Source organism: Lampris incognitus, chromosome 9 (assembly GCF_029633865.1).
Source record: "Lampris incognitus isolate fLamInc1 chromosome 9, fLamInc1.hap2, whole genome shotgun sequence".
NCBI lineage: Eukaryota > Metazoa > Chordata > Actinopteri > Lampriformes > Lampridae > Lampris > Lampris incognitus.
The window spans coordinates 44011782-44026143 of record NC_079219.1 but is presented as its reverse complement, the minus strand read 5'-3'; the positions used below and the strand labels follow the sequence as shown (position 1 = coordinate 44026143).

General features: G+C 44.5%; 1 protein-coding gene across 5 annotated transcripts in view; it reads right to left on the bottom strand.

The window, feature by feature from the left end:
- The window catches only part of rbfa (ribosome binding factor A), a 207214-nt gene that overhangs the window by 137784 nt on the left and 55068 nt on the right, over positions 1 to 14362 (bottom strand). For all 5 annotated transcript variants that reach the window (XM_056285982.1, XM_056285983.1, XM_056285981.1 and 2 more), the window contains exon 3: positions 2380 to 2490. In XM_056285982.1, the coding sequence (XP_056141957.1) occupies positions 2380 to 2490 (111 nt within the window). The remainder of the gene's footprint in view (positions 1 to 2379; positions 2491 to 14362) is intronic.

The window sequence follows — 14362 nt, the reverse complement described above, 5'->3', positions numbered from 1 at the left end:
AATAATAGTCTGAGCTATAGCAATACAGTTCCCAGCATTGCTGCTACTAGGAGCCATGCTGCTTTGCAACGCATAGCCCCCAACCCCCGGGCTTGGACCCCTAATAATAATAATAAAAATCTGAGTGATTACAAGAGGGTTCCCAGCACCACTGCTACTGGCAGCCACACTGCTTTGCACCATGTGGCCCCCAGCCCCCTTGGCTTGTACCCCTTATTTCATCGAATACTTACTTATTTACCAAAACAATAAAAAAAAAAAATTAAAAAAGTTTTTGGGACTCCACTGATCCAATTCACCTTTTATGTACTACTACTACTTTTGGCTGCTCCCGTTAGGGGTCGCCACAGCGGATCATCCATTCTATTTCCTCCTGTCCTCTGCATCTTCCTCTGTCGCAGCCACCTGCATGTCCTCTCTCACCACATCCATAAACCTCCTCTTCCCTGGCAGCTCCATATTCAGCATCCTTCTCCCAATATACCCAGCATCTCTCCTCCACACATGTCCAAGCCATCTCAATCTTGCCTATCTTGCTTTGTCTCCAAACCGTCCAACCTGAGCAGTCCCTGTAATATACTTGTTCCTAACCCTGTCCTTCTTCGTCATTCACAATGAAAATCTTAGCATCTTCAACTCTGCCACCTCCAGCTCCACCTCCTGTTTTTTCATCAGTACCACAGTCTCCGTACCATACAACATAGCTGGTCTCACTACCATCTTGTGACCCTCCCGTTTAACTCTTGCTGGTACCCTTCTGTCACAAATCACTCCTGACTCCTGAAGCGAAGGACTTTGAACAGCTGACCCAAAGTATTTAAATTCATCCACCTTAGTCACCTCTACTCCTTGCATCCTCACTGTCCTCCCTCTCATTCACACATATGTATTCCATCTTGCTGCTACTGACTTTCATTCCTCTTCTCTCCAGTGCATACCTCCACCTCTCTAGGCTCTCTTCAACCTGCACCCTACTCTTGCTACAGATCACAGTGTCATCCGCGAACATCATAGTCCACGGAGACTCCTGCCTGATCTCGTCCATCAACCTGCCCATCACCATTGCAAACAATAAAGGGCTAAGAGCCAATCCTTGATGTAATCCTACCTTCACCTTGAACCCATCTGTCATTCCAACTGCACACCTCACCGCTGTCACACTTCCCTCATACATATCCTGCACCACTCCTACATACTTCTCTGCAACTCCCGACTTCCCCATACAATACCACACCTCCTCTCTCAGCACCCTGCCATATGCTTTATCTAAATCCACAAAGACACAGTGTAAGTCCTTCTGACCTTCTCTATACTTCTCCATCAACATTCTCAAAGCAAACATCACATCTGTAGTGCTCTTTCATGGCATGAAACTATACTGCTGCTCCCTAATCATCACCTCTCCTCTTAAACTAGCTTCTATTACTCTCTCCCATATCTTCATGTTGTGGCTGATAAACTTTATACCTCTGTAGCTGCTACAGCTCTGCACATTACCCTTATTCTTGATTCTTTCATGAAGATAAAAATTGGTGAAAATCTTCATGGAACAATAATGTTTAAAAATTGTTTCTGCAAAAAACTGCATAATATTAAGAATTATGGAACCATGCCAGATTGTCGGATTCACCAAACCATCTTAACCACATTTACTTTTTCTGACACCTGCATTAAATGTTGAATACCAACGGTTTATTAATTGAATGTGTATGTCAGTGATGTTTCCATAATTGTAGTTAACAGCTCAAACAGACCATACAAGAACAACTAGTTGTGAGTCGTGTGTAAAACTAAAAATAATTTTTTGGGGGCACTTTTACTTCAACATATGCCAAGGAAAAAGAGCGACACAAGTTCAGAAATCAAATTGCTGATGTTCTAACTGATTAAAAGGAAAGGGCTGATATGGTCCTCGTTCGAAAGCCTATTATGTATGTGTTTACCTATACCAAAATGATTTTTTGTTCTCCATTATCAAGTCTATTTTTTTCTGTGTTGAGCAACAAGACAGTTTGGATATTTACATCTGGCAAGTCTACACCACTTTTAAATACTGATTTTACCAGCAACAAACACAAAATAGTAGAAAATCAGTGAATGACACAGTATTTTTTGAATACTTCTTACACATTCTAAGTACAGATGTTGGATGGATAAATACCTGTTGAATGAGCTGAATACGTCCAGGTTATGTACTGGTATGTATGTTGAATATGTGTGCAGATTATGTACTGGTATGTGTGTTGATTCCCTAACGGCTGTGTGTCATAGCAGACAACGAGTTACCACCCTATACTGACAGAAGAAATATCAGCATGAAAAATATTGGAATAGTAATTCCAGTAATAACCAAGGTAGAGAAAAAAATAATAAAATTACCTGTGCGGATTGCAGAAGGTCAGATACAGCCTTAAAAATCAGGGAATTAAGGATCCTGAAGCGATGTCTACTCTGCTGGTCCTGCTGTCGAGGTGCTCTCATAGTGCTGCCCTAATAAAAACACAAACATTAATGATTACAAAAGAGAAAAGCAGAGCGGTGGTTACTAGCAAGACGTAATTAAAAGGTATGGTATTATTTTGAATTTATTGATATTGGTACTGATGTCAGTACCATTCATTGATAATGATGCTTGACAATACGAAAAAAAAGTACATTACTTTTTTGTCACAATGTAAAAAAATATTTATTATTGCGGTTAATTTTCAAATATCAACAAAACCATCATATTTGATAAACAGAATGTTTTTATTGCTGGTAACAACCAGATATCAACATAATAGGCATAACAGCAGCATGTATGTCAAATAATGTATTAGAACAAGTACTGCAATAGCTCTGAAGCACTGCAGTTATCGGTTGAAAAAAAGGCTTCTTTTTTTTTATTAGAAAAAACAGTTAATAAGCCTGTTACGGCCCTAGTGCTGTGTTGTGTACAATTACCCTCTTGTATATAAACCTAGGGTTTGTTTTTATGGGAGGGGGTGTTACGACCCTAGTGCCGTGTGTCTGTAATTTTCCCTCTCCAGGTAATGCCCCGCCTCCTGTGGAGCTGCTGGTTGAGCCCAGGTGATACCAATTCCTCATCAGCTGGGTATTGATCTTGGAGAGAGATGCCCAGCAGTGCCAGTGGGCCATTGTTGGCAGCCAGCATGAGAGAGAGACACGGCCAATGGGCCAGCATTGTTGGCAGCCAGAGTGAGAGACAGCCAGTGGGCCATTGTTGGCAGCCAGCGTGAGAGAGAGACAGCCAGTGGGTCAGCATTGTTAGCAGCCAGAGTGAGAGACGACCAGTGGGCCATTGTTAGCAACCGGTGAGAGACAGCCAGTGTTGGTGGCAACCAGTGAGAGACGGCCAGTGGGCCAGTGTTGGTGGCAGCCAGAGTGAGAGATGGCCAGTGGGCCATTGTTGGCAGCCAGCGTGAGAAACAGCCAGTGGGTCAGCATTGTTGGCAGCCAGAGTGAGAGAGAGATGTCAAGTGGGCGCGCTGGGATGGTGGCGCGCTGGACGCAGCGGCTACTGCAGCTCCCTGTTCAGTGTTGTGTTTTCTTTGTTATTTATATGTTAGTTTTAAGTTTACTTACAAGTGTAGGTCATGCGCCCTTCTACAGCCGTCAGGAACTTTTAAACCTCAGAACGGATTACTCACTTCCCTCCACCATCACGGACAATTTCCACATTGATATTATCCGCTCACCGGTCTCGCAGTGGAAACGCTGCCCCCGTCGGCAACGTAAAGAGAAGAGGGGAAAACGAGGCGGGCTACATGCTAAGCTAACTAGCGCTCCCTTAAAAGTTTCCCTCCCCAGCATCTTCATGGCTGATGTCCGGTCGTTAGCTAACAAAATGGATGACATAAGACTCAGGCTGTCCTCTCAGAAAAGGCTGCAGAACTGCTGTCTGCTGATGTTTACAGAGACTTAGCTCAACAGCAACATAGCCGACTCGGCAGTCAAGCTAGCGGGCCGCACAGCCTTCCGTGCCGACAGGACAATGGACTCCGGCAAGCTCTGCAGAGGAGGTTTGAGTATTTATGTCAACTCTTGGTGCAACAATATAAAGATCATTGAAAGGCATTGCTCTGCTGATCTCGAGCTCCTTATGATTGAGTGCAGGCCATTTTTACCTGCCCAGGGAGCTAACGGCCATTACCATTGTCGCTGTATACATCCCCCCCCCCCCCACATGCTAATGCTAAGGTAGCACTTAAGTAGCTACAATATGCCATCAGCAGACAACAGACCAAACACCCGGACAATGCCTTTATCATAGGTGGTGATTTTAATAAGGCTAACCTCAGGGCTGTATTGCCCAAATTCCATCAGCATGTCTCCTGCCCCACTGGGTGACAAAACACACTGGACCATCTCTATACAAACATTAAGGACTCATACAAAGCTACTCCGTCCCCACCTGGGACATTCTGACCACCTCTGCCTGTTCCTGGTTCTAGCCTACAAACCCTTAATAAAACGGGTCAAGCCAGCAGTAAAGACGATCACTGTCTGGCCAGAAGGAGCAGTCTCTGAACTCCAGGACTGTTTTGACGACACAGACTGGAGTATTTTTGCACATTCAGCAACCCATGGCTCCCATACAGACATTAATGAAGAGACATCTTAGTCCATGGGCCAGACGATATTTCGGTACACTCAACTTACTTATAATTTTTGAAAGGATCCATGTCTGTAGATGATATTTTGGTATGATAACCATTCCTGAGTGGCAGCTGTATCACAGTTAACAGCTCATGAAGTTAACCACCCGCTAAACTAAATTGCATTTTAGACGCTGGTGCATATCCTGGTTTAGCCTCATGGTCAGGACATTTTTCAATGTTCTATAATATTGTCTTTGGTATCATTTTAAAGGGGACCTTCTTAGCTTTCATTCAAGCCCTGTTGTGGATATTTCTCACAAATATAGAGGTCACTTGAGCTCTTCAACCCGTCAATAACACACATCTTTCTGCAATTTTCACCTAAACTATATACTTTCTTTTAGCCCTGTGGCATCTAGGAATATCAGGGACACAAAACACAAAAACTGGAATACTCACAGGACTGTAAAGATTCAGAAAATGTATAATATACCCACACTATTTCATTGTGTGAGGTGATTGTGAGCCTTAAATGAGAACTAGACCAAAGCCAGTTAGGTCACAAACTGGTCTCTATACATTTGTTTAAATACACAATCAAAATACATGATAAAAAGGAATACCATAGTGAGGTAATGAACTATTTTAAACATTGACATTTACATATACTTAGTCAATGATACATGTAATCCCATATCATTCGTGGGTATATGTAATGGTAATGGGTATATGTGAATATGGTTACATTATTGTTATCAAGCTCTGGGTAACCAAGTCCAGAATCAACATCCTGTGCATCAATAGACTACTACCACAGTAATACCATCAGAATCATCACACTGTCATTCATCAAACTGCTCGTTTCTCTCATCATCTGACTCCCCAAGTTCAAAGTCCAGTTCTGGACCATCCTGCTGTTTTTGGTTACTGCAGGTCTGTAACCTGCACATGTCTGTGCATGGAAGTCCATTTGACAGGCACATGCAGCTTGGCATTTTGCATGAATGCACACACTTGCATGTTAGCATTTCCAAGACCACATCTGGTGCAGGTGGGGAGCGCATCCAGTAAATGGCCAGCTTGCCTTCATCGTCTGTCCATCCATACTCAGTAGGGCTTGGCACCACAGGGTTAGCCTGCAGACAGCACTTCCATATTGCTGCCTGATAGTTGGCTCGTTGAACATGCATAAAGAGACAGTCTCTACATGGTGGCAGCTGGCTGGACTCAACCTCTCCCCTTTTGGTGCAGAAGAGCTGGTAACGCAGTTTGTTCACCTCAGCAGTGCTGCTATTAGCAACATACATCCGACAGGTGAACTGCTCAATTTTCTGGAACAGCTCATCACTCACATTCCATGTCTGTCCCAGTTGACTAAAAGTCTCTTGGCAGGAAGTGTGCTTTCTCACTATCTTCAGGGCATTCAGCTTCCCTCGACCAGCGAATGCACTGACAATGTCGCAGCCTGTGAAGGCATATAAGCCAATTAGGCTGTCACAGATGCTGTCTCCAAGTGAACTTGCCAGTTTGGTGATGTCGACAAACCGTGTGCGGTTCTGAGTCCCACACTTCTGGTAGATGGGACAGGTGATGTCCTTCTGGAAGCCAAGACAAAGCACCATGACATCAGTGTCCTCAGCTGTGATGATAACTGACTTTGAGCCCGCATTTGCTGCATGCAATGCATGCAGGAGCAGACGGGTGTCAGCTTCTTCATGTGTGGAGTGCAGTTCTGCTGCTTCCTCACACCCATCTTCTGTCAACTTGTAGCAGGTTTCCTCACAGGTCATGTACAACACCTTGCCATGCAGCATAGCTCTGTATCGTGGGAGTTTCCACTCTTCCACCAGAAACTTGATGAGACTGGTCTTGTTGGAGGAACTGCACAGAAATTTTCTCCACTGCTGGACGTGGTGTCCCCCTGCAAGATTCTTGTACTGGAGAGTGATGTCTCCACCCCGGTTCAGTCGTTCAGCATCTTTGATCGAAGTCTGCTGATAGACATCAAAAACAACATCAATCCTCCCACTCTGTGCTCCCTCATGGAGGACCTGGGTCAAGGCTGACTCTGCCACCTGTGCAAAGGTTTTGTTGTTGCCATTCATTTTTTGGACCAGGCTCATCCCATCAATGATGGAAGTAGATGGGATTGGGATGTCTTCTGCAGGACATACATTCTTTTCAAGCTCTCTGGCAAGTGCAGCCTTGTTTGTTTTTCGTAAGGACCCATCAGCATTTGCCAGTGCCCATGGTAGTGGGCCCAATGGGTAGGCAAGGACATCCTTCAGATTCACCTTCCTGCTTTCAGCCACCAGGATCATGTGACTGAAAAGGTTTCTATCTGCCTTCAGAACCACATCCTGTGCTTTCTTTCCATGAGCTTGTTTTGTGCTGACATTGGAGAATGTTTTCAGACTTTGTTTGGTCATCTTGTCGTGGAATTTCACAGGTGGTGGGTCTGTATCTAACCTTGTTTGCTGGAATGCTTGGTAGGCCTCTTCTCCTTTCTCAAGAGCTCTCAAGAGATCTATGGTCACATCAGGTGGAGCCATGTTGCCAGTGGAGAGGCTAACCAAATCAATCTCATCAGGGGACATAGGATTGAGCCAGTTATTCTCCATAAGGTCCATGAGAGACTGGACATCTGCTTCATCTCTCTTGATCCTTGGACTCTGTAGATCTGGATGAGACCATTTGCACCTGCCTTGACCTGTCAGGTCTCTCAGCTGTCTGAGGTACATGCTTCTATACTCAGCTGTGAGATAATATTTGGTCACAGCTCCTGGCTTCAAGCTGAATCCCTTTGTCCCTCCAGCTGTTTGGGTGTCTTTGTTCACCGTTTCTTCTATAGCTTGGTCAACAGGGATTCGGCCAAAGGGATTGGTGGAGCCCAGTTGGACTGAGAAGCCTCCTTCCATGAATTCTGTGTACACATCTGGGTGTGTGATGGGCAGCTCAGACATCTGGGCGTAGTAGTAGGGGAGGTAGCGTGCATAATTCATCCTGTCATAAGCAAAGCACCATGGGATCATTGCTCGAATGCTAGCCAAGTGTAGCATCCAGTCTCCCTCTCTGGATGCTCGGATGAGCCCCAACAAGATTTCAACCATGTCCAAATAGGACATCCAGAAGTTCGAGAGGCTGCCGTTTCCACCTCTAAGGAACTCACGGTAGACTTCAAATAGATCCATGATGCGTGTACAAGAGCTGTTCTCGAGGACCTCCTTCAAAGCATGTTGTGAGACTTCTTTCCCAAGGCTGTCAATGGTCTTCAGTGTCTCATTCAGGTGAACCATGTCATTCCTGTGAGTTTCTTCCAACCAGGACAGGAAACCATTCAAGGTCAGTCGCATGAGAGCCTCATACAGGAGCTTGTGTAGTCGCACTGCCCTGTTGTACTTGCGGCCATCCATAACACCAGCAATTGAGCCTTCTGCAATCATGCCAGACTCAATGCAGAGGTCTTTGAGTCCAGCATCTTGGAAACGCTTTCCTATTATTGCCAGCAGTGTGCAGATGGTGGGGAATACCCCAAGCCTAACGATGATATCATGGAACTTGTCATGGTGTTTCCATGTGATCTCGACAGCCTTCGCATACAGGGCTTGGTCAAAGACACAGACAATCTTCCTCAGGCCTAAGCACTGCATGATGCTCAGTGACTGGTTAAGCACCTCGTTGACAGTAGACATTTGTGTCGCTGGAGCATTGATGGTAGGCAGATAGCCTATATTGTCGGGGATGACCGTCATCTCTCCTCGAGTCAGGATGTTGAAGCCTGTCCAGCTGCTGACTGACTGTTCTTCTTGTTGTGACATGCGTGCTAGGACCCAAAGAAGGTTTTTCTCTCTGGCAAGCTTAGTATTGGCTGCAGTATCGGCATCTGACTTTTTGCTTTGTGGTGGCCCTACCCGTTGTCCAGCATTGTAAGTTGGTAACATTGGTGGGGGTCCATCAATGCTTCTCTTCTTTGTTTTGGGAACAGTGGGCATGGGTTGGACAGGAAGTGGGTTGACTGGCTTTGCTTGCACAGCAATCCCATTGACTCTGTGAGATGTTCCCTCACCACTGACAGTTTCTTCAAGACGGTCGATATTGTCCCAGGCTAAAGTTGTGAATATGCCAGGATGGATGTTAGCTGGAAGGGCAATGCCACTCCCTGATGATGAGAGTTTCTGGAGACAAAGGGCAGTGTTGATCTCTTTCATCTGTGAATAGGACACACTGTGACCAAGTCGGTTGAGGATGTTTATCAACTCTACATTTCCTGTCAACGATTTGACACTGAATGGTAGAACAATGTGCTTGGAAGGCTTGGTATTTCCACATGTCACTGCATATACTATGTCATGGCCAAATGACTGCAGAAGGCACTGCACTCTCTGGGATGCATGATCAGGATCATTTGAGCCTGTGAGTAGAGAGTACAGGAAGATAATGAGCGACTCTGGAATGGTAGGACATTCTGCTTCTGGTTTGACTTCAGGCGGCCAGGTTTGAGGAACATCTTGACTTTTAATGTCTGCTCTCAATTTGATGGCTGCTTTGGCTATAACATCTTGTGCACTGACACTTTTCAGGGTCTGCAGCTCCCTTTTGAGAGACTGATTTTCTTTGGCAATTTCCCTCATGGACAAGTTATCGGGATAGAGGAGGAATTTTCCTTTCTCATCAGGGAATATCTGCAAGGCTCCAGCAAACTCACTCTCCAGGTTTCGCCTTATGTGCTTCTTGGTTGATTCCTTGACTTGGGCAATGCCTTGGGAGTTCATTGAAGCTACCAGTCTAGAAGAGAGATCAGTCATTGTCATCACTTGAGGATTGCCAAAAAGCTCCATCCTGATGAAGAGGAACAGCTCATTGTATGCCTTATTCACAGCAGCTTCATACTGGGCTGCAGCATCATCATCTTCATTGCTGGCAACCTCTCCTTTGGAAACCTCTTCTTTGGTGTAAAGTCTATAGCATGACCTGTGGTAGTGCCCTTCAGCTGCTACAAGGTCTCTACTCACAATGGCAAGTATTCTGCTGTCCCTTTTCTTTGTGGCTGCACTCCTGATCTTTGCATCAGCTCGCAGTTCTCGACACTGCACCAGTACTTCTCTCGTATTCTGTCTCTTGGAATATTTGCTGTTTTTTTGACAAAATATGCACTCTGCATCATAAGTCCTAGATGTACTTGGAGCATGTCGAGCTACTCTCTTAGATTGTTTCTCTTCAGCAGAGACACAACTTTTCTTTTCTTTTGCAAGGAGGCCATCAAGAATTTGCTTCATAGTGAAGATACTGCGACACTTTCTGTGGTAGTAGATTGCTGGAATCTGTCCCTCAGGAATGTCTTTTGCCAGTTTCAAAACTGGTGCATGATTTCGTATCTGAGCTGCCCTGAGCAGAGTTCTCCATGAGTCGACACTTTGTAGTGAAACCAGCTTATCTGTATCATCAGAACAGTGGATAATGCACTCCACCCGTGGGCGCTTTGGTATTGGGTAAAAACTAGCTTGTTCACCAGTGGCCATATTCAGTCAGTTTTCACCTGCCACATACAAACAAATACATGTAACTTAGGTGCATGAACACTACTAAGACAAAGTTTACTTTGCTTCACCAGCGTCATATTACCATTATTTATCTTACATAGCCACAAATAGATACATTACCTAGTTGCTATGCAACAGCTGTATTTTGTCCACATGAGGCCGCTAAAATCAACACAAGATGAAAGTTCCTCGTAGCCACTTTAACTAATCATATTAACATATACATTAAAAGAACATGCTAACATTATGGGAAATTAGCTTACAATCTTCTCCAGAGTGAGACAAGAAGATAGATACCAGTTTCCTCTATATGTGTTTAGTAGAAAGCTATCTGGCTGCACGTTAGCCTAGCTTAGCACAATGAATGGAAGTACACAGTACTGGTTATCCTTGGTTGTTGGCCAACTAAGAACTGTCCCAGAGTTTAAGCTAGGCTAATCAGTACCAGGGGTGTTGAAATGCTATATTTGTAAAAATCTGGGCAAATACACAATCGTGAGAGGCACAGAAACAGGTTTCCTCAAAGAAAAATGAAATAGCTGCTCATTTGGAAAGGTTATAATGTATTATTTTACTTCTGTTAGTGTACCAAATAAAATGGCACCAGTGAAGTTGTGTCACCTTGGGTGATATCGATATCTGGTCTGACCCATGGACTAACTGGCTTTGGTCTAGTTAGTTTCTTAGTAATCATGCCCTTCTAATTTAAGGTTCACAATCACCTCACACAATGAAATAGTATGGGTATATTATACATTTCCTGAATCTTTACAGTCCTGTGAGTATTCCAGTTTTTGTGTTTTGTGTCCCTGATATTCCTAGATGCCACAGGGCTAAAAGAAAATATATAGTTTAGGCGAACATTGCAGAAAGATGTGTGTTATTGACGGGTTGAAGAGCTCAAGTGACCTCTATATTTGTGAGAAATATCCACAACAGGGCTTGAATGAAAGCTAAGAAGGTCCCCTTTAAAATGATACCAAAGACAATATTATAGAACATTGAATAATGTCCTGACCATGAGGCTAAACCAGGATATGCACCAGCGTCTAAAATGCAATTTAGTTTAGCGGGTGGTTAACTTCATGAGCTGATAACTGTGATACAGCTGCCACTCAGGAATGGTTATCATACCAAAATATCATCTACAGACATGGATCCTTTCAAAAATTATAAGTAAGTTTTGCCACCTTGAGTGTACCGAAATAGGAAATTTTGGGCTCTGGCCCATGGACTATCTGCCATACTAGCCTACATTAACTTTTGCACTGAGAGTGTCACAACAAAAAAATCAATCTGTGCCTTTCCAAACCAGAGACCCTGGATAACCAGTGAGGTCTGGCACCTGCTGAAAGTCCGGGATGCAGCACTCAAGTCAGTTAACTGTGAGGCCTACAGTGCAGCTACATCCAACCCCGAAAAGGGCATCAGAACAGCCAAATATAAATATTCCCTACGAATAGAGGACCACTTTCACAATAACTCCGATCCCCGGAGAATGTGGCAAGGCATTCAGTCTATCACAGACTACAAAAGCTCCAATAGCGGACCCACTGTCCATGATGCCTCCCTGCCAGACAAGCTAAATCACTTCTATGTCCGCTTTGACAAGGACAATACCGACCCGGCCACAAAAATCCCGAGCCACCCAGAAAACCAGGTGCTCACTCTATCAATCGCAGAGGTCAGAAAATCACTGCGCAGAGTGAACACACGGAAGGCTGCCAGACCAGATGGCATACCGGGTTGGGTCCTCTGGGAATGCGCCGACCAGCTGGCTGAGATCTTCACAACTATATTTAACCTATCGCTGTCCCAATCCATAGTCCCGGCATGCTTTAAGACCACCTCTATCATTCTTGTCCCCAAGAAACCAACATCCACATGTCTGAATGACTACTGACCCATAGCACTCACCCCCATTGCCATGAAGTGCTTCGAGAGACTGGTTCTGGCTCACATCAAAAACATTATCCCCCCCACATTTGACCCACATCAGTTCGCCTACCGTCCTAAAAGGTCTACTGAGGATGCCATTGCCACTGCCCTGCACGTTGCTCTGACCCACCTGGAACTTAACACATACAACCGGATGCTGTTTAGCTCTGCCTTCAACACTATCATCCTTGCTAAACGAACCACCAAACTCCTCTCCCTTGGCCTCAACCCCTCTCTCTGTAACTGGACCCTGGACTTCCTAACCAACAGACCTCAGTCTGTGAGGTTTGGTGACCACACCTCCTCCACCCTGACCCTCAGCACAGGTGCCCCTCAAGGCTGTGTTCTGAGCCCCCTCCTTTTCTCCCTCTTTACCCACGACTGCCTGCCAACTCACCCTTCAAATGTTACAGTTAAGTTTGCAGATGACACCCCAGTCATTGGCCGTATCACTAACAATGACGAGACGGCCTACAGGGATGAGATTCAGCACCTCATATCATGGTGTACTACCAACAATCTTGTCCTTAATGTGCAGAAGACAAAGGAGCTGATTGTGGACTTCAGGAGGTCTAGAATCTGCAGCCACTCCCCAATACACATCAATGGGTTGGAAGTGGAGTGTGTCTCCAGCTTTTAATGCCTTGGAGTCCACTTCAGCGGGGAACTTTTCCTGGATATTAAACACCCAGGCCCTTGTGAAAAATGCCCAGCAATGCCTGCATTTCCTGGGGAGGCTGAGGAGCGGCCGTCTATCTCTCAAAATTCTCATCAACTTCTACCACTGCACCATAGAGAGCATCCTGACCAGCTGCATCTCAGTGTGGTATGGCAACTGCACCTCAGTAGACCCGAAAGCTCTGCAGCGGGTCGTCAAGTCGGCCCAGCATATCACCGGTACCCAGCTCCCAGCCATAAAAGACATTTATAGCAAGCGCTGCCTTCGAAGGGGTCTCAGCATCAGCAGAGATCCCACCTGCCCCAACCATGGACTGTATCTTATACTGTTTGCTATGTCTGTCTTGCGCTGTTTGGTGAAGCCACAGCCCTCGTTTTATTTTTAACATGTGCCTGCACATTGTTTTTAATGACAATAAATTGAACTGGATTGAATTGTTGGCAACCAGTGAGCGAGCTCTTGTGTCAAGACTCAATACTCCTTGAGAAGGAGGGTGAAACCTGTTAGTGTTCTTGTTTCTTTCTTTTTGGTCTGATCTGAGTTTTTGTTATCTAAGCCTGGTTAGTTAAGAGCCAGCTTCTTCAGTTGCCTTTTTTATTGTATATAATGACTTAGGGTTAGTTTTTGTTAATAAATCTGTTTGTTGTTCCGCCTCCCATCTTTCTTATTCCCCTGGGACACTTTTATTTTCTTTGTTACTTCCCCTCATCCCCTGGACCTTTAACAGCGAAGCCCTTTTTGGTAGAGTGTGAACACTCTTGAATGACAATCTCCCACTGTGGAAAATTACTGATGTACTGATGTATGTTTGTCTTTATGCATGCTCAATAATCCAGGTAAGAAAATCAAAGAAAGTTAAATCAGTTAACGTTTATGTGACCTGTGTCAGGAAGTATTGCTAATACAGACCTTATCAGTTTGGTCGGTACCGGCCATTTTGGCACCATACCTTAAAAGTACTTGCACTCAGTATCATCCCGAAATAAAATTAACAGGAATAACCGCTCCTGTTAAAAATCGTTCACAACCCAAACTGCCATTAAACAGTACCAATTGCAGAAAAATTTCCTTATACCAGACCATTATCAGAATACTTTATTCATCCCCAAGGGGAAATTGGGTTGATGTTGGGTTGAAATGTAAGGCTTTCTAGTCCAGATTAAAAGGTGGGTTCAGCTGCAGAACTGCAGGTAAGACTTTATACTACAGCGCGTGATTTACAGTATAATTTCTCGACACTTATTGTGTAATTCCCCTGAAAATTACGGCATTATGATACACTTGCTGCATTACAATCAGTAATGTTAAAAACCACGAACCAAGCCAGAAATCTTGGTGTAGTCATGGACTCAGACCTGAATTTATATAGCCACATTAAGACAATTACAAAGTCAGCCTACTCTCACCTGAAGAACATATCAAGAATTAAAGGATTTATGTCTCAGCAGGATTTGGAAAAACTTGTCCATGCATTTATCTTCAGTCGACTCGACTACTGTAACAGTGTCTTTAACAGGTCTCTCTAAAAAAATTATCAAACTGCTACAGCTGATTCAGAACGCCGCTGCTCGAGGCCTTACTGAGACCAACAAAGTGGATCACAT